Source organism: Protomyctophum bolini (genome assembly GCF_963924005.1).
Source record: "Protomyctophum bolini genome assembly, chromosome: 22".
In the NCBI taxonomy this organism is placed as follows: domain Eukaryota; kingdom Metazoa; phylum Chordata; class Actinopteri; order Myctophiformes; family Myctophidae; genus Protomyctophum; species Protomyctophum bolini.
The window spans coordinates 24,413,743-24,437,087 of record NC_137883.1 but is presented as its reverse complement, the minus strand read 5'-3'; the positions used below and the strand labels follow the sequence as shown (position 1 = coordinate 24,437,087).

General features: G+C 43.6%; 1 protein-coding gene across 6 annotated transcripts in view; it reads left to right on the top strand.

Moving 5' to 3' along the window:
- The window catches only part of LOC308310040 (disabled homolog 2-interacting protein-like), a 239,254-nt gene that overhangs the window by 127,362 nt on the left and 88,547 nt on the right, over window positions 1-23,345 (top strand). Inside the window, exon 1 of one of the 6 annotated variants that reach the window (XM_080756080.1) lies at window positions 12,651-13,443. The exons of the other annotated variants lie outside the window; for them this stretch is intronic. Within the exon in view, the coding sequence (XP_080612206.1) occupies window positions 13,421-13,443 (23 nt within the window). The 5' untranslated portion in view covers window positions 12,651-13,420. Of the gene's footprint in view, window positions 1-12,650; window positions 13,444-23,345 lie in introns of those variants that run through there. 6 annotated transcript variants of the gene reach the window in all.

The following is a 23,345-nucleotide window of genomic DNA, read 5'->3' as shown; positions in this document are numbered from 1 at the left end:
TTTTTCCTTTCAAACCTTGAGTTTTATTTGACATACCAATAAATGGAACGTGAATGTATACTATGTTAGTTCCAGCTCATGTCCCGGAACACAACCGATTGTTTTATTCTTTATTATATTATATTTTTATTTTCTTTATTTTATTTTCCGTTTCCTGTCAGCCTACTGTCTGTCCCTTCAAAAAAAAAGAAAACAATAAAAAGGCGTAAGCCACAAAAAAAACAAAAAACAAAAAGATGAGGCAGATTTTACTCTGAAAAGACCACCTTCCATTTCCCCCCAAAAACCGGGAGGTGAAATCCTTCCATTACTACCTTGCGCTAATAAGTCTGATCTCTCTTTAGAAGCGTTAATAATATTCTAAACGAGATGCATGATGATGTCAGAAATGAGGACAGAACATCTGCGTTCTGATCAGACCACGGACAGTGCCGTTTTTAAAACCTCGCTTAAAACGCACTTTTATTCTTTGGCTTTTAACACAGCATGAGACCTCTGTTCCTGAACCCCCCCCCCCCCCCCTCCTTTTCTTGTTTTGTGTGTTGTCTTTGTATTCTGTGTTTTTAGTCTACGTATGTGTTTACTTACTGTTTTACCTATGTACTGTACAGCACTTTGTGGCAGCTATGGTTGTTTCAAATGTGCTTTATACATAAAGTTGAGTTGAGTTGAGTTGAGTAGATTCAGGAATAACCACCAGACAGTGATCTTGTGGTTAGAGTGTCCGCCCTGAAACTGGGAGGTCGGGGGTTCGATCCCCGGCCGGGTCATACCAAAAATGGGACTCAATGCCTCCCTGCTTGGCACTCAGCATCAATGGGTTGGATTGGGGGGTCAAATCTACTAATGATTCCCGAGCGTGGCGCACGGCTGCAGCTCACCGCTGCGGTTCACCGCTCCAAGTGATGGGTCAAATGCAGAGAACAAATCGTACGACTTTGACTTTAAATAAGGAAGATTGTCGGCCCGTAAACCAGGAAGTGAAGTGCTGCGTGCGCCGCAAAACAGCCCCGGGGACAGACGAGCAAGGCGTTGCCTAGCAATGGCCGCTGTCAAAAAGATCGATTTTAGCGATTGGGTTTTCTATCATTAAAACGTACCTAAAGATGTGTCCACACGTCCTTTTTTTCCTGTATCAGGATAGGTTTACAACCACTGAGTTATAGATAAACAACACAAATCAATAACCAAGAATGTGCAGTAAGATAGCAGCGCTGTAGGCCATTTTCACAGCCTTCACGCAGCGTGCGAGCAAATGAGAGGACAAGGGAGTGTTGGCGTGAATGTGACATTATATCGTGTCCAAAGAATTTACTTTACAGGATTCCAATTCAAAAATAGCAAAGGTAGCAGATCCACAAGGTCAACATGCGCTTGTAGACCTGCCACTTTTGATGATTTGTTTTGTGCGACTGCTGCGGTATGATAAAGTACGGCATTAATTACAAAAAGAACACAAACACAAAACGTTAGGACAGTGGTTTTCAACCCTTTTCATATCAAGGCCCATTTTTTATTGGGTATTTGAGCCAAGGACCACCATTTGATGACTCTCAGGTCGTTGGACCAGATTTAGTCCACAATTCCATTCTGAATTGACGTTGGTACTATTAGGAGAGATACCAGGCCAATGTTGAATTGTGTAAACTTCTTGTAAATGACGTAATGCAGATGTGTAACAAGAATTTAACTCTGGAGAGCATAAAATGAAACCAAATGGACCTGTAAGGGTCCACTTGGTTTCATTTTACGCTCTCAAGAGTTAAAGATCTATCATTTAGCAGGTTGAAAAGCATTAGGAGATGGGAGTTAGATAGGAGATAGGAGTTAGATAGGAGATAGGAGGTTTCTGCCCCACAGCAAAGGTATACAGTACACATTGTGATCACAGACAGTAGAGAAAGAAACCAGATGGAATGAACACATCTATAGCCACAGGCTGCGTACGGCAGCTTTGTCTGGATAATAGTTTTGAAGACACACACTGTACAGTATATAGTATACCGTGCTGGCTCTCAGCATGGATTCCAGGGACCCCCAGGGGTTCTTGAAAGGGGTACGTTCTAGGGGGTCCCCCCCCCCTCCCTATGCATCTAAATGATTGTTAAATAGGAAGGAACCAAATGGACCCATGCGGGTATAATTACAAAGAGAACCAAATTCAACATTGTACAGTGTAGATTGGGGTTCCAGCGACGAGCATCATATCAGATAGGAGTCAGTAGCCTAATGCATATCATACTGGGGGTCCTTCAAATATAAGAAAGTTTGATCATCACTGGACTGCATAGTCTCTCTCTCTCTCTCTGTGCGTCTGTGCATGCGTGTGTGCGTGTCTGCGTTAGTGCGTGCACATGTGTGTATAATTACTGTGTCATAGCTCATCTGGGGGATTTCCATTGATTTCCTGGGAGCTGATGAAGTGGATCGGTGCCGCATGCATTCATTTGGCCCATAGCTGACCCGCGTCAGTCAGGAGACCGTCAACAAGTCTAGACCCACAGGAAGGGAGAAAACATTCACCGTTTACATACTGCACATACAGTACCTACATTGACATCCTAGATTGATGCAGATTATCTGGACACTTAATTTACCAGTCTTTGCTGGGGGATTTTTTTTTGGGGGGGGGGTAAAAAAGAAACGCTGATTAAAGCACTGAGTAGCTGAAGCGCCTCAGTTTGTCGACTGTTCATGCAGTAAATACAATAAAAAAAGACAATTTAGCTTGTGAGTGCGGAACGTTTCTATAGACTCCTTAAACAACTAGACAGTAGAGCACACTCAGCTCGTGTCTCCTAGTGTTTGGATATTTCTTTTGTGAATATATAGCTAACAATTTCATAGTCATGAATGGCAAGTAATCTCACCTGTTCCTTTTCCTGTTACGGTGTGTTGAGAACACCTGACTGTAACACTATAAACACCTCCCTAACACATGTGTACTTGTTTGTAAACACGTTCTGTCAAACTTTTAGCACACGAGATTAATCACTGAGACACTCTCATGCCGAGAGAGAGAGAGAGAGAGAGAGAGAGAGAGAGAGAATGGGGAGTAAAATGAAGGAAGCACAACATGTAACATGTATGGATATATGTTTTAAAATTCTTAGTCTACAAAATGTACAGTTAATTTTGTCGACAAGATGCATTTTGGCGGGCCTTGAAGATTGAAGCTTGTACACTTGATTGCACGCTGAAACTGGCTGATCTATAAGATCTACAAGCTCACAATGTGTCGTGCTGCGACGCGTTGTGAGCCTGTAGATCTGCTATTCTCAGAGCGCAACCGGAGCACGACCAAACGTACTGTATAATGCGTACACAAAGTGTGAAAACTGTCCAGTGCAGCTTCAAGGCTCGTAAATGTGTTACGGGCCGAAATCTAGAAGAGCGTTGAATTTACAGCGTGGCACAGAGAAGCAACGGCAGGCCCACATATGAATCTGAGGAGGTTTATTTTACAGTTAATATAATGCTGAGGCTACACCACTTTGATTTTCCCCCATCATTTCCCCAGTACACCAAGAGTTGGATTCGATTTTAGCCACATGAAACCTATAGACTCGAGTTAAGTCCCTATACTATATGCCGGAGTGTGTTGCAATGAGCTTGTAGATCGGCTGTTTTTGGCAAAGACATTTTGGTGTAGTGGGAAAACAGGGGAGGTCCTAGTACTGTATAGACCCCTGGAGGACAGAAATGAGCTTGTAGATGGCGTATAAGAGAGTTGGTATAGAGTAGACGGGAATGCAGTGGCTCATGAGGGAGAGAGCACCGCTTAGGACTCTGTTCCCGGTTTGATCCCTGGCGCACCCTGGGTAAGTGTCCTTGGGAAAAACACAGAACTCCTGCCAACCTGCTTCCTATGAGCAGGTTTTGGTGCCTTGCATGGTTTCCTCCACCGCCGTCGTGTGTGTGTGTGTGTGTGTGTGTGTGTGAATGGGACTGGGTGGACTGGGTGAATGTAATGAACGTTGTAAGGCACTTTGGATAAAGGTGCTATTTATAAATCGAGCAGATATCTCCTTATATGTCCATATTTTAACTTTTTGTGTTGCTTCGTAAATTACATGCCCTGCTTGATCACACTACAGCACCATTTTCCATGTTACCATTTAGGGGGCAAATATAGAGGGCCTAGTATAGATGGATCCCTGGGGAACTCCGGTCAACTAAAATATGTAGGGTTTTAACTTTAAGAAGGTCATAGCTGCTAAGATATAGAACATACCGTATACCATTCTGTAACATTACTCTGCATATTTCCTGGCTGGTTATTGAGGAGGGGGAGGGGGGGGGGGGGTGGAAAGAGAGAGCACTGCGTTGTTTATGCCGGATCGGCCTCTACTTGTTATCAATAAACCCAATCAATGATCTGCTTTGTCCCCGGCTACCGAAGGTCAGAGTTCACCGTCGATAGGGGAGGAGTAATGTAGAGGAGAGAGAGCACTCACCGAGCCACGGGTCCCTCAGGGGTCACGCACTGTCCTCCATCATCCTCACGTCCTCGTGTGTCACACACACACACACACACACACACACACACACACACACACACACACACACACACACACACACACACACACACACACACACACACACACAGAGAGAGAGTAGAATTGATGTTGCTCCCACGATGCCTCTGCGCTCCCTGACAGTATTCTGTGACTCTCTCTCTCTGTGTAAGCTGTTATTCAAGGGGGGGTTGGCGACGTGTTCAACAGTGTTTGATGGAAAACAAAATCACAGGGGGGACATTTTTGTAACCGCGTACACTACACAGTAAGCCCTATATACTGTATACTCCGTTGTAAGAAAGAAATACCAAAGACAGCTACAATGTCGCAACACGTCACTTGTACATTGGCCATTTTATTAATAATTCATAACGGATTGCATTTTTATAGCGCTTTTCTATGCACTAACGTGCTTACTCAAAAACAATGGTCCATTCATTCATACATTGGGAGGTGAAGTGACGAACAGTCAGCGACCGCGTCCTCACTTCCCACAATGGCTCAGTGTCTTGCCCAAGGACACTTTGTGACATGTGGACAGGAGGAGACAGGATTCAAACCGCTCTACCTCCGGAGCCACAGCCGCCATATTGTAAATTATTCCCTTTGTTTTGTGCTTCCTGTCTCAGTGGACACTTGTGTCCTTTGGTTTTTGTGTAGCACTGTACACAATATTGTAGGACTCCCATGGGTTTGGTCACTGACATGTCTGGCACAGGTGTGACACATTCATCAATCAAGTGATGATGATGATGATGATGATGATGATGATGATGATGATGACGACACCCTCACTGATTGATTTTTACAGTATGCCTGACGAAGGTCTATATAATATGGCCGAAAGCAGTTTTGAGTGTGCGAAGGCTCCATTTAATTGTTCATCTGGTTTCCTTTTGGCTCCACCACCTCACACAGGTCTATGGACAGATCTGAGCGGCAGTTTTTTCTTCTTTTTTTAGAGAGAGAGAGAGATTTAGACATTTTCCATAAAATTAGGTTGGATGTCAGTGGGGGGCTAATTTTGGTTAATATTCTCAATTTGTTAAATTGTGATTTCATCAAACATATCAGACAGTCTGGGAAAGTGCATGTACTGTGTTACATTCAGACCAACCAGAAACGGGGACAACATAATTATACAGTATCTCCTTCACTCCATGGATGACCGGGTGGGGGGGGATTTACGGCAGGCATGGGTTTAACCTCTCTGAGCAAATGCAACCCCGGTGGGCAGTAGAGTGGAGGGTTAACCTGCTGTTGTATCTGCTGTTGAGTAGAGGCTAAGGCAGTAGAGTGGAGGGTTAACCTGCTGTTGTATCTGCTGTTGAGTAGAGTGGAGGGTTAACCTGCTGTTGAGTAGAGGCTAACCCCGGTGGGCAGTAGAGTGGAGGGTTAACCTGCTGTTGTATCTGCTGTTGAGTAGAGTGGAGGGTTAACCTGCTGTTGTATCTGCTGTTGAGTAGAGTGGAGGGTTAACCTGCTGTTGAGTAGAGGCTAACCCCGGTGGGCAGTAGAGTGGAGGGTTAACCTGCTGTTGAGTAGAGGCTAACCCCGGTGGGCAGTAGAGTGGAGGGTTAACCTGCTGTTGAGTAGAGGCTAACCCCGGTGGGCAGTAGAGTGGAGGGTTAACCTGCTGTTGAGTAGAGGCTAACCCCGGTGGGCAGTAGAGTGGAGGGTTAACCTGCTGTTGAGTAGAGGCTAATTGGTTATGTAACGACTGCAATTTAGGCTACTAAAGGAATGGCTGATGAGAGAGATATTTCCCCCTCACGCCCCTCGGCCTAATCACAATTATGTTGGCATAAATGCAATTGCTTCCATGTTCACAAATCGTCATAATAAAGTACTGCAAATAGCAGATTTTACAAGATCGACTATTTTCACTATGAATGTTTTTTTACTTAAGCAATATTACACGAGATGGGTGTTCTTTATTGTCATTAATGGATGCCAGAAGTGCATTAATGACGATAGAGACACACACACACACAACACGTCGCATGATCCACAACACGATGTGAGCTTGCAAATAAACGAATGCACGCTGATAGCATGCAACGTCTTCGTACTGCAAGAGCATTAATAAGAATATCTCTCTCTGTTTGTGGTCTGTATACTGTATTTGGCATGTAGAGCTGGTTATGAGATTTCATGATGACGTACTGTGGCATGGTATCACCAACTGGATCGCCGCATCGTTCTCAAAATAGAAATGTGTTGTTTTCCTTGTAATGGATCACTCAAATGGAATATCGTCTCTGTCGGGTGGAAACCTTATATGTCCAAAACTGTTACTTATCAAGCTGCTTTCCGAGCTTGTAGATCGTCTACTTTTGATGCTTTTGTGTGACACTGTAGTATGATCAAGTAGGGCGTTCATTTATGATGAAAAAAAACACCAAAAGTTAGAATTCTACCCAACAGCAGTTTCTGACCTCTGCTTGTGGGCTGTTGACTGATGTCATTGCCATTTGACGTCCATCTTTATGTCCACCAGGCCAAAGACAAGGCGGGTGGGGGTTTGGTTTATGGATACCCCTGTGGGGGTGGGTTTGTGTGTGTGTGTGCACAAATTGTACACGCTGTTAGCAAGCCATGGAAGTAAATTAATACGCAAATGTCTTTATTTTGTGAATTATGTCATCATGACATCATCAATATGACATCAGAGATTCTCTGGTGGACATGGGCACGCCACTCAGTCCCCCCATCTATCTCTCTCTCTCTCTCTCTCTCTCTCTCTCTCTCTCTCTCTCTCTCTCTCTCTCTCTCTCTCTCTCTCTCTCTCTCTCTCTCTCTCAATTCAAATATGTGTCATCAATAACATACTGTACAGTATGATACAAACTAATGCTGTGTATATTAGACTATAATACTATAATAGGCATCCTTTGTCCCTCATTTTGTGGCACTGTGGCAGGCTGCTGCACATTTTGTGCCAACCTTGAAACATTCAGCTTTCTCACCTAAATGCTTCTCCCGTCTCTCTCTCTCTTTCTCTCTCTCTCTCTCTCTCTCTCCCGTCTGTCTGTCTGTCTGTCTCTCTCTCTCTCTCTCTCTCTCTCTGTATCGGCGGAGGAGGCGTGTAGGAGCTTGCCTGGAATGTATCTATAGTGACAATATGTCTTTTTCTCCTGGCTGTGTGTCGGCCCCTGTGCAGGCGGCTGATGTTCAGTTAAACAAGTTACCTTACAGGTTGACAGGGGAAGGAAAGAACCTTTACTGGCTGAATAAGGCCCACGGGTAACTAACTACACAGTGTTAATAGAACCCTGAAATGGAATCAAATGGAACCCTAACCCATGTGTAACTCTTGAGAGTGCACAGACGGATCCAAATGGACCCACACGGGTCAAAGTAAATTTAAAGGTAGGGTACGTGATATTTTTTAGTTCGTTAAAAGGTCCGCGGCCATATATACCGGTATTATCAATGTTTGGGAGGGATCCTTTGGCACGAACACGTTTGAGTACGAGGGCATTTGTAGAATCGGCCTAAGGTCTAAGGTCCATTTTGACCTGAGATCAGATTCTAAAAATGTCTTTTTCAATTTTTCAATAGCTAAAGCGTAACATAATGCTAACACCAAAAGGGGTTCCCACCCAAAATGGGTTAATGGGTTATAAAGTATGGTGTGCTCTTTGTCTCATGACAGTGTCCTGTTCCTGCTTGTCTCTGTGACCTTACAGGCCCATGTCCACACACACACACACACACACACACACACACACACACACACACACACACACACACACACACACACACACACACACACTCCTTTGACACACATGTCGTATTATCCCTGCCAAAATCACACATCCTTGGGAACACAAAATACACACGTGCACACTCTTTTTTTTGTGTTTTGCACGCACGCACAGACACACACACACACACACACACACACACACACACACACACACACACACACACCATAGGGAGGACAGGTAATGTGTTACATACAACTCTTCCACAACTCTTCCTTCACAGGCCTTCAGAGTGTCTGCAACTCTGCCTCGCAAAACATTGGAAGCTGCCATGTTATCTATCTATCTATCTATCTATCTATCTATCTATCTATCTATCTATCTATCTATCTATCTATCTATCTATCTATCTATCTATCTATCTATCTATCTATCTATCTATCTATCTATCTATCTATCTATCTATCTATCGTCATTTCCGTTAACAAAAGATATATGTTAAAATAAACCAATTCCAGTAGGAGTTATCTGTCTATCTGTTCGTCTGTAAATAGGGTATTGTTCAAAATGAAGCTTTCTCCTATATGACTAGTAGAAATCGGGAGATATGTCGATTGTACAGCACTTTGTGTGTGTAACTGTGTACTGCCGTGCATTGATTTAGCAACCAATTGTCCAGTGCAGAGTGTCATGGCCAGGGGCTGCCATAGGATTCGTGAACACAGATGTTTTCAGTTTATAGTCCGGTGTTGTACAGCCTAGTTGCACTCTGAAAAATAGCAAATGTGATGCATTGCAATTCTCGCAGGGTTCCTTTACCGTCAGAGTTAAGGGGAGACCTTGAAATGAACAGAACAACAGTTTGAGAACCACTGCTGTAGATGATCAGCTATTTTCGGTCCAACGACACCGTCACACAACACACATATAAATGATGATGACTCAGGCTCCAGACCAGACATTGGTCTGATATGATGATGATGACCCAGTGTGGAGGAATGAGGAAGTTCCCAACAGCACTGTTTAGTCTGCACACTTTGCCTTGGCTTTGCAGTTAACATTTAACTATAAGTAGCCTGGACTGCACCGAGTTATGCACTTGTGTTTACCTATGATATTGCGCCGGCTATTCAAATGTCAAGGGGAAGATGTAAATGTTGTCCTGTTTCACCATGCGCCATTGGTTGGTTCTTCAATTATTATTATTATTTTTACTCACACTTGGATTGACCAGGAGTCTGTCACTATTCTACGTTGGGGTAGAGTTTAGATTGACGAGGAGAGTCTGTCTCTGTATCCTATTATACGTTGGGGTAGAGTTTGGATTGACCAGGAGAGTCTGTCACTGTATCCTATTCTACGTTGGGGTAGAGTTTGGATTGACCAGGAGAGTCTGTCACTGTATCCTATTTTACGTTGGGGTAGAGTTTGGATTGACCAGGAGAGTCTGTCTCTGTGTCCTATTCTACGTTGGGACTTGGGGTAGAGTTTGGATTGACCAGGAGAGTCTGTCTCTGTGTCCTATTCTACTTTGGGGTAGAGTTTGGGCCTGTGTTTGGTACAATTTACAATGAAGTCCATTGTTGACACTGCTAGCTACTGGCACCATTAAAAATCAACTTAAGCCTTTTTTTACATAGCACAGAGTCTACGTAATGTCTACACACACAGTCATACACACACAGTCACACACACACACACACACACACACACACACACACACACACACACACACACACACACACACACACACACACACACACATACACACACACACACACACACACAAACAAACACACACTCTCTCTCTCTCTATACCTACTCTGCTGAATATAACTGAGCTGAATTGTTCTCTTTCCTGCAGATAGTGTGGCAGGAATGACACTCAGCCAAAACACTGCACAGTGCCGCCACTATTTTATATACATAGGCCTGTGTGCACTGTACATTTTATTCATTCATATGTTCATTGTTTATTAGACTGCTTTTGGGCAAACTACTTAAAACAAATCTAAATGTAGCTAGCTAAGCTACTGGTGTCCAGCCTGATTCGCTGTGTTCCGTGAATTTGTTTGATCAATGGAACCATATACAGCAGTATACTTTAAGGTCTTATTTGTTGGTATATCACTATTTCTTTTCAAGGAAAATGCCACGTCATTGTTTTTTACACAGTCTGTATTATATTCTGTATTATACTCTTCCTAAACAGTAACTGAGCTACACTAAAACCTCTCCTTCAAATAAGTATCTACCTACATTGAAGCTACGTTATCTACAATGGTTGGTTGATGTGGCTTAGGCCATGGTGACTGAATAAAACATATGTATGGCGACATATGTTTGTAGCAACCACTGTGTGATCCATTGTTGTGCTGTTTTGTGTTGATGTTCCCACTGAAGATGTTGTGATGTAGATTTTGTCCAAGCTACCCAATGGTAGGTGAAAAGATTGCTGAAAGTATAGCGAAGCTAGTCAAGCTCAGAGCCATAGAGTAAGACAGAGTTACATGTGACATTGAGGGGGCTTCTGGTCCATGATATTATCACTCTTTGCAATGCTCTTCGCCAATAGAAGTCTATGTAGAAGAGCCGCCATTGGACTGGCCCCATGAAGTGAACAGAGTTGTCGTAACTCTGTCTTACTCTATGGCTCTGGTCAAGCTACCCCCACTGGCTGCTGGGAAATGTAGTTACTTATTTTAATAGGTAGTATTATTTAAGATAGACAGACCACATGTGTTGGCTCCTTGTGAACATGTGTGTCTTTGAAGCTGTCAACAGCCCTGTCCTTGTGTGTCAGGTTTTCTGAAGGCTTGGTATACGCATGCATACAGTGAGTGGCAAATTGAGTGGCATGTCGAGTGGCAAAGTGAGTTTAATGTTGTTTAATGCAATCAGAAAGTACTTTTTTGTTTGGATGTATGAGCTGTCAAGGCCAGAAAGTAGCCTAGTTTTTTTTTGCCACTTCCTTCCTGCATAACTGGGTATGATGATGATGTCGCGCGCATACCTTCTATTTTGGAAAGATTTTGAAAGCTTTAAGTATTTTAAGTACATGCCAACACATTCTTTTACTTCATTTACTTCTACTCAAGTAAATGTTTGGATACAGGCCTTTTACTTATTGTTCCAGCACTGATTGTCTGTGAGGTGTTCTACTGTAGGTATGATGTCATGATGATAGCCACGACATCATCGTCAAGTCTCCTCTTCAGAGACTCTCCAGACAAACAAGCATGGTGGGACAGGGTACATCTGGCAATGCTTCTGTGACTGTCCTCCAAAACCTGGCTATAGCTTCATCCTTCCTCATCCCTCTCTCTCTCTCTCTCTCATCTCTCTCTCTCTCTCTCTCTCTCTCTCTCCTGGACTATAGTCTCTCATCCTAGCCAGAGGCCCACTGTACTGTCCCAGGCAGTCAGCATTTATTTTCCCACAGTGTGGTGCTGCTGTAGCCTGAGCCATTGTGTCCCGAATGATGGAGTCTTGAGAGGGAAGTAGTGGGGAGGAGGGGGGGCATGCTTCCTGGCTGCCATGCAGGCCCATGTCACTGTGTGGGAAAAAGAGAGGATGAACAGGGGGGGGGGGGGGGGTGTTGCCAAGTCTGCGGGTTATATAAGCTAATGTTTCTTAAACGTTTTCATGTCAACAAGGACCCCCACATTGATATCATGTTTGGCTGCATGACCCCATCTGAAAAGGTTTTGTGCTAACAGGGAACCCCCAGAAGAGAAGATTTATGTTAAAAATGAGGCTTGAAGTGACACGCTGTGAGCGTGTATATCTGCTATTCGGTGAGGATCCTAAAGTGGTTAAAATTATGATGGTAAATGGTGCATTTATATAGCGCCTTTATCCAAGGCACTTTACAATGATTCTGCACAGGACACACCGATGCAAGGCACCAACCTGCTTATAATTGGGAGAAATTAGGGGTTCAATCTGTGTCTTTCTATCGAACTGGAAACCTTCCAGAAGTTCCTTCCAGTTTCAAAGCAGCTACTCTACCCCCTGGAAGTTGAACCCCCCAAGGACCCCCCAATGTTATGAGTGACTTAAGGTGGTTGCACACTGGACGCGTTTTTCTGATTTTTAGCAGCGTTTTTCCGTCAGTTTTAAGAAAAACGAGGCTTTCCGCAAAGTCGTTTGTAAATATTGGTAGGCTAGTTATTGGTAGGTTGCATTTTTTGAGAGCTTGGTTCTAAAATGAAAATATGCTCAGATGGTGGGAGGATCCGTGGTAAAATACATTTGTGGGTCCTTGATATGAAATTATTTAGACAATAAAGTTTGACCAACCTGCTTATTTTGGGCTTGTTTTCATAGATCTGCATGGTTGCTTGTTTCTCGCAAAATCTGGCAACACTCTTGGAGCACAGGCAGTCAGGCAGACTCTGTCAGTCGACACTCGACAGAACTGAGGCGCGGTGCCATGGTCGAAAACAGGAATACTTTCCTCACTTTTTCATCATCATTTTAAAACGAATTCGCCATTTGGAAGATCGCCATTTTGCTCTCGACTCTTAAGATTGCGTTATTATCTAGAAGAGAGAAGTGCGACCGTTACGCTAGTGTCCAATGAGCAGGATTTATTTATTTGTTCCAGTCTGGGGCTCGCCTCGAATAAGTTTTTTTGGACTGCAGTTATCATTCGGAAATAGTTTCACGGTGTTGTTGTGGACATAAATAAATCGGACTATTTATGCTAGTATCGCCGGAGTGGCTAAAAAAACACACACAAGGGACGGACGGCTTGCAAGCTTTCCCCTAAAAAGGAGTGAGTTTGGTGTGAGACACGGGATGTATGTAGGCTGAGGAGGACGAGAGGCGGGGTGTGTGTGTAGAAACACAGCCTGGCTGCTGGTGGTATCCTATCCTCTGGGAACTGCTAGTGGAGTAGAGGGAGAGAGAGAGAGAGAGAGAGAGAGCTTCTCTCTGGATCTCAAAGGGTTTTCCTCCCATCAGACACAGAGACAGCCAGCCCCAACAGCAAGAGACACACACATTCCCAGAAAGAAAAACTCAAAAACATATTCGAGGAGGGGGGGGAAACCGCTACTAACCAACCGAACGAACAAGGAGTAGCAGTAACAGCGATCATAAGCCCGGTGGAGAGAGAGGAATGAGACCGAGATTGAAGAGTGTCTTTTGGGGGACCCAGAGAGAGTCCGTGGTGGTGGTGGGACCATGTTTCACATCTTCAGTAAATCGTAAGTTGTTTGTTGTTGTTGCTGCTGCTGCAGAATATGGTTATTGTGTTGTTTTTCTTGATGTGGATGTTAGCCTTGGACCAAGACGATCATATATGTTTTTATACGCCATAATGAAATACATTATTATGGTCGTCTTTCTTGAATTTTATCCAAAGCTATTTGGCTAACGTGGTGGGTGTATGGAGCCACAGAGAGAGGTCCCATCCCATGCAGGCCAGCTGCTGCATGGATTTAGCTGCTAACCGCTGTTATTAGTGTCGGTGAGATCAGATCGGCCATAATCCGATGCAATGTTTACGAACGGTGTCTTTCTTTACCCATGCCATGCGACTTTTTTTTCCCTCCGCCACGTCGAAAACGTTGTCTTTGGGTGTTATCGGAGATATAATGGGACGGTTGCTCAGTTAATCCTGTGTTGACTTGATCTGTCTATTTGTAGAATACTGCAAAGAGTTGGCAAACAACGTGGTTGTAAACTCTTGAGTTAAATCACCATAGCTACAGGATTCGAACCAACAGCTAGTCAAAGCATCTTATATTAGCTATACCTGTATTAATTTGCGTATTTGTAGAGTCTATAGGCCTACTGCTATACATGTTGTAGACTCTCTGAGTTAAATTAAAGCTGAAATCCGTAAATAATATATTTAATGTCATAGTCCTACACGGGGATTCAAACCCGAAACCTGCTACTTCAAAAACAATTTGTTTTACTGTGTAGAAAACGACTGGACTGGAGGTTTAGTTTTTTTTTTATTATAGTAGGCTAGTTTGAAAAACAGCCAAAACAAGAGCATAGCTACTAAGTTGTAAAGAGGGGGAAAGAATGAGGACGCGTTTCGACTTGAACATGAAAATATTCACCGCCAGAGGCAAGTAGTCCTGAACCGTGATGACTCTGATGACAGACACGGATTATTATTGGCAACCACGTTGCGTGTCACAGACAGACAGACAGCCTGCTGCCCTGCAATCCTGCTCAGTTTTTAATTAGAACAATGAACACTGAACTTTAACGATGGTCATATTTATACCCTGCCCTGGATTCGAAGTTTTCGAACCCACACTCACTTCAGCCACACACAGCTCGCTCTAGCTGTAATTCTCAAGAGAGAGTCAGGGGTGAAATTGTTTTTATGAGCTGCAGGTTTAAGTTCAGTAGCCTACCTAATAGGTGTACAATAGGTGTATTATGTTAATTGTTTAATATTTATTAAACACAATGTCTGTACCCTATGGCTTATGTTAAATACTGGTAGACAGTTTGCTTGCATTTCAGAGTTACAAATGAATACATTAAAAATGTCCTCCCTTTTTTACCATGTTCCAATCATCCCATCCGTCTAGAGAAAAATCAAGTATGAACACAAATCTGGCCATTGTAATTATAAAAAACACAATCCAACTGCCCAGAATGGAATAGAATATTGTTTTCTTTAGGGGTAATTTACCTTGTATTATTTACAATGTAATTGTTGTGCCGTGATGCGTGGGCACAAGTCTGTTCTGTCTTTATTTGTGAATCTCTCCCATTTATCCTGTCCTTTCACTGCTGTAGGCTGTTTAAATATTCAACCCAGGAAAAAGAAAACATTATTTTTCTCCATCTCTGAGTCCTTCTTCTTGCACATATTGCTATCAGTCTATTCAGTTTCCCCCTAAGCAGTTATGCAACTGTATGCGTATGAAAGCCTTGGCTGTACTCGCTCGTAACTAATTTATTTATATATATTTTTTCATCCTCAGTTGGGATGGTGATGGCTCATGGTGATAACTGTTATGCAATGGGCTTGCATTGATGTCTGTTAAGCCTATGGGTATGGGTTGTAGTTGGCTGTGTGCCAGTGTCCCGCATACCCAAAAAAAAGCAAACAACCAGTGTTGCCTTATAAGCAACTTTGTGCTTGTTTATGTCCAGCTTTGAGTGTTTTTGTACACACAAGCATTGTGTTAACACAAACATTCAATGCCATTGTACAATGACAGGCCAGCTTTGACAAACATTGAAGACGTAAGTGAGGATGCAAATTGTGATTGGCCGGAATGAGAGGATGCATGTTAAGAGCGCCCCTCACTTCACAGCACGGGTGTGATTTATTTTCTGTTGCTTCTCAATTAAAATGATTGGTAGTTTCTGGTTTTTGGGCTAGTTTGTCAAATGTAGTTGCTCATTTGGGCTTGTGTTTCTTAATTTAATGTTGTTTAAATCAGTGGTTCTCATACATTTTCATGTCAAGGATCGACACTATGTATTTGTCCACGGATTTATTGTTCACAGTTTCACACGTGTGTACACACACACACACACACACACACGCTCGCACACACGCGCGCGCGCACACACACATGCACACATGTGCACACACACAGACTCTAAGATGGTGCTGAGCACTGCCACTGCCAATCTCATGACCATTGTTGTTGAGTCATCTTCAGTGATACGTGCTGTAACAGTTCTCTGCGAATGTGAACAGTTTAGCAGTGTCTGTGGAATGCCATTCTGTAGTAAAACTCTTTAGAATGTCCGTGATGAATGGAGTAGCAGAGTAAATTAATTATAATGCTAAATATAGAAGGGTTACTTACTCAGGGTAAAATATAATAGTGTATGTGCGTGTGTGTGTGTGTGTGTGTTTGTGTGCTCAGCGCACGCCAGGGGTAGTCATTCATGGGTCATTATAGTACATTGACGGTGGTAAATATGATGAAGAGTACACCATCCTCACCACCTCTCCCCTCTTGTCCTTTCAGGACATTACACTTCCTGTTCAAACACTAGCTTCCTATTGACTCAACTCACCACTGAGAGTGAGAGACGGTACCTTACACAGCAACTGGGTTTGTCATAAATAGGCAGACATTGGGCGAAAATAGCTGATCTACACCTGCTCATAATGTCACGTTGCAACATGAGCTTGTAGATCTACTATATTTTTTGTTAAGCTTTTGTCAATTTGTGCCAAATAGTGCCTTGTTAATATTCTCAGAATGGTAATTAGCTTTCTGACATTTCTTTATTTATATTTTTATGGACATTACAAAACGAATCACTGTGTTTACACAGACAATATTCTTCGTTCAGAATAAAATAATTCCCATGCATGCAGAGATTCCAACTAAACTGTTGGACGCAATCCTCGTTTACATGCTTCAAAGCATTTTATTGGAATATTACTTTTGGCGTCGCTCACATGGTGCTTCTGCCTGGTTTGGTTTCTGTTCAATTTTAGCGAAATGATCGGGTGTAAAGTGTTACTTTACATGCTGATGTTTTCCTGTTGATCGGGAATATCAAATGGTTTGTCATCCAGAATGAAAATTCCTTTCCTTCTCTTCCAAATCAACGTCACTTATTGATGTATTCTGATTGAGCTGAACACAGACAGTTGTCTGTCCTATCTGTGTCATCTGTCTTTCTATCCATCTTGTCCATCTATCTGCCTGTTTCCATGTATTTTTGTCTGTTAGCGAGTGACACTTTTCTGATGAAAACCCATTCAAGTCAAATAATTGTTCATTCAACTTTACTGTAGGGAGATATAATTTGTAGGCCTATTAAGCCTGATATATACTTGCATGTTGGTTGGTGTTTGTTGCATGCAGTAAAACAGCGGATATACCAGCTCACAACGCGCTGTGATCTTGCAGATCTGCTATTTACTGAGCACGATATCGGCAAGTATCGTATTAGTGAGGCTTTAGCAAGGGCCGTTTTCTGATGAATACCCAGTCAAATCCTTAGTGTTAATAATCTGACCTTAATACTGTAGGCAGATATCATTTGTATTGCCTTGTGTCCTGCTGTGCTGTAGGGGGTCAGGGCAGGTAGGGGTGACGGTGGCTCAGGGGTAGAGAGTGACCAGATGGTAACCGCAAGATTGCCAGTTTGAACTCTGGCTCCCCCAGAGTTAGTGTCGAAGTGTCCTTAACCCCAAATTGCTCCTGATGGTACTGGTTTGTGCCCTGCATGGTTTCCGCCGCCATCGATGTATGAATGTGTGTGTGGGTGAGTGTCTGTAATGCACAATCTATGTAAAGAGTCATTTACCATTTTGTTGTGCCTCAGTCTGAGCAACATGTGACCATTGTGAGTCAAAGGAGACATGGGAGGACAAGTCATGACAAGGAAGGAAGCATCTGAGGATTCTGAGCAGAGTGAAGACAGACTTTTAGTCTCTGTTTTAAGTTCCACGACACTTGCTTGTGGAGAAAAAAGTTAAATAAATTCCCCCCAAAATCGATTATTTGCAATAAAATCAATCCTTTTTTTACCAATTAGTTCAATTAGGCCAACTGTTGCACCTCATCACAGTTCTCATGTATTTATATTCATACTAGTGATCCACGGGTCAGTGGTTCAAATCCCGGCTCATTCGTCTATGTCGAAGTGTCCTTGGGCAAGGCACTGAACCCCAAATTGCTCCCGATGTGCTGGTTGGTACCTTGCATGGCTTCCGCCGCAATCGGTGCAATTGAATAGGTGAATGTAATGCACAATCTTTGTAAAGCGCCTTGGATAAAGGCGCTATATAAATGCACCATTTATTACTGCTTTATTTAAAAGGTGTGCCGTTGGCACATGTTGCTTTCCCAGAAGGCTAGGCTGTGGTGATTAATCTGTGTGGCTGGTCATTATGGGTAATTAATGTGAGCAGAGCTCTAATTAGGCTAACAGCTCTGTTACTACAGTCTTAACATAGTCCTGGGTCAGGGACACACATTTTAGGATGATCCCTGTGCTTTGATTACTATCAAACGTTCACACGGTGACCATAAGACATTTAGACTGGAAACCTTTGGGAAAAGACAGATGCAACAAATCCATCTGATTGTTTATACTATAGGCTGGGGTGAAAGAAAGTATCCTATGTCTTCCGTGTATTTTCTCTGTGAAAAATAATAATTAAACCTATTTTCATCCCACGGGGGAACTCCAGCCTTCAGCCTCAACCCTGCTGAGCGCTGCCCACAGAGGAGCGCTCCAGCGGGTTCCGGACGGAATCGTACCTGGGACCTTCTTTTCCTCTCTGCCCATTCAGCTATAGAAACATGTTGAACAAACATCCCATCGTTGGGCCTACAGTACATACGAACGCCAAAGCCCAGTGAACTGTCGACACATGGAACTATATAACTAGTGCGCTACAGTAATTATTAAGGAACAGTACACAGTATGACTGCTACTGGCCAGCTGTTGCTGTGTTTTCTGGTCCTATCAGAGCTCAGCAGGCAGGTTGTGTTGTGACCCTGTTGGCCCAGACCAGCTCAACTGCTCTGTGCTCTCTCTCTCCCTCTCCCACACAGCTCTGTTCTCTCTCTCTCTCTCTCTCGCTCTCGCTCTCGCTCTCTTTCCCCCCCCCCCCCCCCCCCCCCACACACAGCGAGCGTCCGTGCAGATGTTCATACTGTATGAATGACCTCACTCCCTCCTGGCTGCCTGACTGGGAATGTACTGTGTACGTACTCCCACTGGTGTGTGTGTGTGTGTGTGTGTGTGTGTGTGTGAGACTGTGTGTGTGTGCGTGCGTGCGTGCGGCACTGGGTTTTCAGAGAGAGAGAATAAAGAAAGGCAGAGGATCTGTGGCTTCTTCAAACACCTGTCTGTCTGTCCAGCCACCTGACCTCACTTCCTGCCTGGTCCAGGCATTTCTTTCCCACAATGCACTGCAGTGTGTCAGTCAGTGGTTGATGTTAGTGCTATAGGAGCCACTGATTTGAAGAGGTGTTTATTACCGAGCAAACATCATTCTTTCCTGCATGTGTGCGTGTTTGTTTGGGTGGTTTTATTTTGCAAAAAATGTACTTATGACAGTTGACCGTAGTTCACCGTAGCATGATGTCATATACAGTATATCGTTTCTATCGGGCAGCAACCTATTATCTCTGTAGTCTAAGAATTTCTAACTTGTGTGTGTGTGTGTGTGTGTGTGTTGTGTTTATATTTTATTTCTATGTATTTTTTTTTGGAAATGAATTCCCTACTCTTGATCATACTACAGACACAGAGCTGTTGGAATAATCGTTCTGAGCTTGTAGATAGCTTGTAGATCTGGCTATTTTGGGATTTGAATCTTGTGAAGTAACAGATTTGGTGATATACAAATTAACATTGCAAATATGCAATGCACATCACAAGCCTTTAGTTTGGACGCCAACCACTGTATTGTAGCGTAGCTGATGTCAGTTCTTAAACGCAGCCAACAAAGCCAAACCATGTCGCTGTTACGGAACGATCCGATGAGGCCAACAGAGTCCAAATGAGACTAAACGGGCATCTGTCTTACGGGAAATCTTGTCCGCTGCCTTGTGGTATGCATTCTAGTTGTCTCTTTATCAGCTGCAGTTTTCAGAGCCTTTATTTGGATAGTACAGTGATAGTACAAAAGCAACACTTTCCCCCGTCCTTAATGTGATTGTGTTGGCAGCACGCAACATTGGCTGTTTGATACATAGGAGGGTGGATGCACATCCAGCAGGATAAAAGGCAACTTTAACATGGCCCTGAGGCTCTGGAAGGAGTTCAGGCTGTCACTACTGCTTGTAGCTCACAGTATCACAGTGTCACAGGGGGGGGGGGGAGGGGTGGGTCAGCAAGCATCTGTCCGAAGTTAGAAGCAAGCACAAGTGATTTTCAAACATTTTCACATCAAGGACCTCCATATTAACCTGCATCTGGCCACGGTCGGACAGCCATCTGCAAATATTTTGTGCCAGGGACCTCCATACAAGATACAAGAAGATAACTATTCAAAGATCACATCCAACTGAGAACCACTGACTTACAGAACTAGTGCGTGGTGTTAAATCCAGCCTGAGAACTGCCGACAGTCACTTTTAAAAAACAGAACGAGCGACGTGAGTAACACAGCCAGGATATTCCATGAGTTACAATCATTTCCCTCTATAGTATTTCTACATTGCAGTATTTATACTTTTGCTAAGCATACTTTTGGTTGGAATAACGTGTTCCCTCCACGCACTACGTCCAACTGGAGAAACTCACCCAGCCCCCACGCCGGCCCCGCCCCGTCCTGTCAGGTGAAAAGAAGCGGCTTGGACTCCTCATGCATTGAAGGAAGCATGAGGTCAGTCCGTTGCTCTCCCCAGGTTGGCACACGGAGTGTAGAGCCCAGGATTACATAATTAGATAATTGACACTGCGTGGGAAAAATCATTAAAAAAATAATAAATGTGAGTACTTTTTCCACCACTGATATTTATTTTCGCGTACACTGTTAGTGTTACCCCCCCCATCCCATGCCATTCCTCTCTCCTCCTGTAAAAAGCTTCCTTCCCCCCTGTAAATAACTGTAAATAACTCAATGACCTCCTTTGTATGGAGCTGTTTTCTACTCTGACACACACACACACACACACACACACACACACACACACACACACGCGGAGCAGCAGCACTCAATCAGGCCTCTCTCTCTCTCTCTAGTCTCTATATACTACAGTTTGTGTGAACAGATGCTGCCCTGGTGATTATTCATCATAAAAGTGGTCTCTCACACACTGTAAGTCGTCTGCTACCTTTCATTCCTCCATCTTTATCTGGCGCAGTTACGCAGTAGTGCTGCCTGGGGGCACTGTCTCTGGTACCCCCCCCCCCCCTCCTCCTCCTCCTCCCCCCTCTGTGTGATGTAATCTTTCTTTTGTGTCATGTGCATTAGGCCAGTGGTTTTCAAAGTGCACAGGGGGGGGGGGGGGGGGGGGGGGCATTTGGATAGAGTGGAAAACAAAATAATGTGTAAAAAAGAGAGGGGGGGAAAAAAAGAAGAAATCCTTAAAAAAAACGTTTTTTGTTATTATTACAAATATCAATTATTGGCTGAGTTAAATTACTTTTAACCTGGTAGTGTCCCCATTTTGAGCATTCATAATTTTTCTAAATATTTAAACATGATTTCAAAAAATAATCTTAAACGGTGCCAAAATAGCCGATTGTGATGCGACGTGCTGTGAGCTCGTAGAGCAGTTATTTCCCCAACGATATAAAATAATAATTATTAATAATCCATTTCGCAATAGAGGGGAGACGATTGATTACCCACACACCCAGCCTGCATTAAGCCATTGGTGCTCAGGGACGCTGAAAACCGGAACGCATGCCGGTCAGGAGGACTCTAATGCATGTCTGTACTCTGGTTTACTTTCTAAACGTGTCTGTCTGTCTGTCTGTCTGTCTGTCTGTCTGGTCCTCGTGAAGGTGAAGGCGTGTCATTACTCTGTCACAGGGTATTTTATGCAGTGTTGGTCTAGTGTAGCCGTGAGTGTGGAGAATGTTCTGTAATTGTTAGGGGAAGAGGATTATGGGTGTTGCGGTCACACTGAAGCTTGGTTTATAGACTATTCTAAAATTGCAGATCTACAAACTCACAACTGTTATATCTTTTTAAGGACAGTCATGGATTACTTTGTTGGAACTCGTCTGATGGAAATAACTTTTAATGACCTGGGGCTGCGTCAAGACGAGTGGAGAGTCACAACGTAGGTCAATTAATGCTCATTTATTAATCTAATAATGCTGCCCGCTGAATATACACAGACACAAATCTACACTTCATGGAGTACTTTTCTTTTGGACCTGGTGGTCTGATATAAATGAAATAAACACTTTGAATGTGCTCCTGCTACAAGTAGAAAGGACAACTATAACTATCAAAATGATAATATATTAATCTGATCTATAAACATAGATGCCGATGGATCTCCGTTCTACACTTGTCAGTTGTCATTCATGCTTGTAGATCAGTCGTTTTGGATGCTTTGCTCATTTTTCTGCCGTGTTGGGTCAGACTTGCTCCCGTTGCATTGAGCGTTCAGCCTAGTGTCAATTGAATGTTGTAGTACTCGTCTCAAAGTATCGGTCCCCGGTTCCGATACCGAGTACGAGTACTTTAGGCTAGTATCGGCCGAGTACCCGATACCAGTATCGATATCAGAACATCTGTAGTTGGCTATTTAGATTTTGGTTAAATAACACGCTGCTCACTGCTCAGAGATTAGAGATAGCTTTTTCTTGGCAATGTCTTCTTAGTTGCTTGGAAAGGGGAATTCAGGCTACATTCTGGACTTCATTTCCCTGTTTTCTCTAATCATTCTCTGAGTCTGACCAAAATCTAATCAAATGCTTCAGTTTAGAGAGCCAGACAGTTATCTGTAGTGAAATCTACAATGCCTTCTGGTGAGGATTCTAATAAAGTACAAAACAATCGCTAAATCACCACAAACATGTTATTTCTATCTCTGGCGTGCTTGTTTCTCCAGTTCTAATTCTAAAAGGTTAGGTAAATCGTATACCCCATGGGCACAATGCCCTTATCAGCGAGTCCCCGTTTTTTTAATCATAGGTTTGTGTCAAATCGCAACAAGTTGTCTCAAGACACTTTACAACCAACAAAGATCCACCCAGAGCAAGCAATATACAGCGACAATGGTAACGAAAAACTCCCCTTTAGGAAGAAACGTCAGGCAGAACCCGACTCTAGGGTGGGCAGCCATCTGCCTCGACCGTGTCGGGGGAGAGAGGGGGGGGTGGGGTGGAGGGGGAATAGAAAGAAAGAATAGAAGAGAGATAGACAGGGTGGGTTCCGTGGAGGGGCCTGGTCCACGTCTGGTCAAGGTCGTGCTCTGTGAGGCCGGGTCCACGGTCACACTTCTGATGGGCTCCATGAAGAGGCCTGGTCCACGGTCACACTTCTGATGGGCTCCATGAAGAGGCCTGGTCCACGGTCACACTTCTGATGGGCTCCATGAAGAGGCCTGGTCCATGCAGGTCACACTCGGCAGGTTGGCCTGCCAAGTGTGACCATGCAGAACAGGTTGGCCAGAACATTTGATGAATGTTATTCCCCTACTCTTTATGTCCACATTTCCTCAGTCTCTCTCTCTCT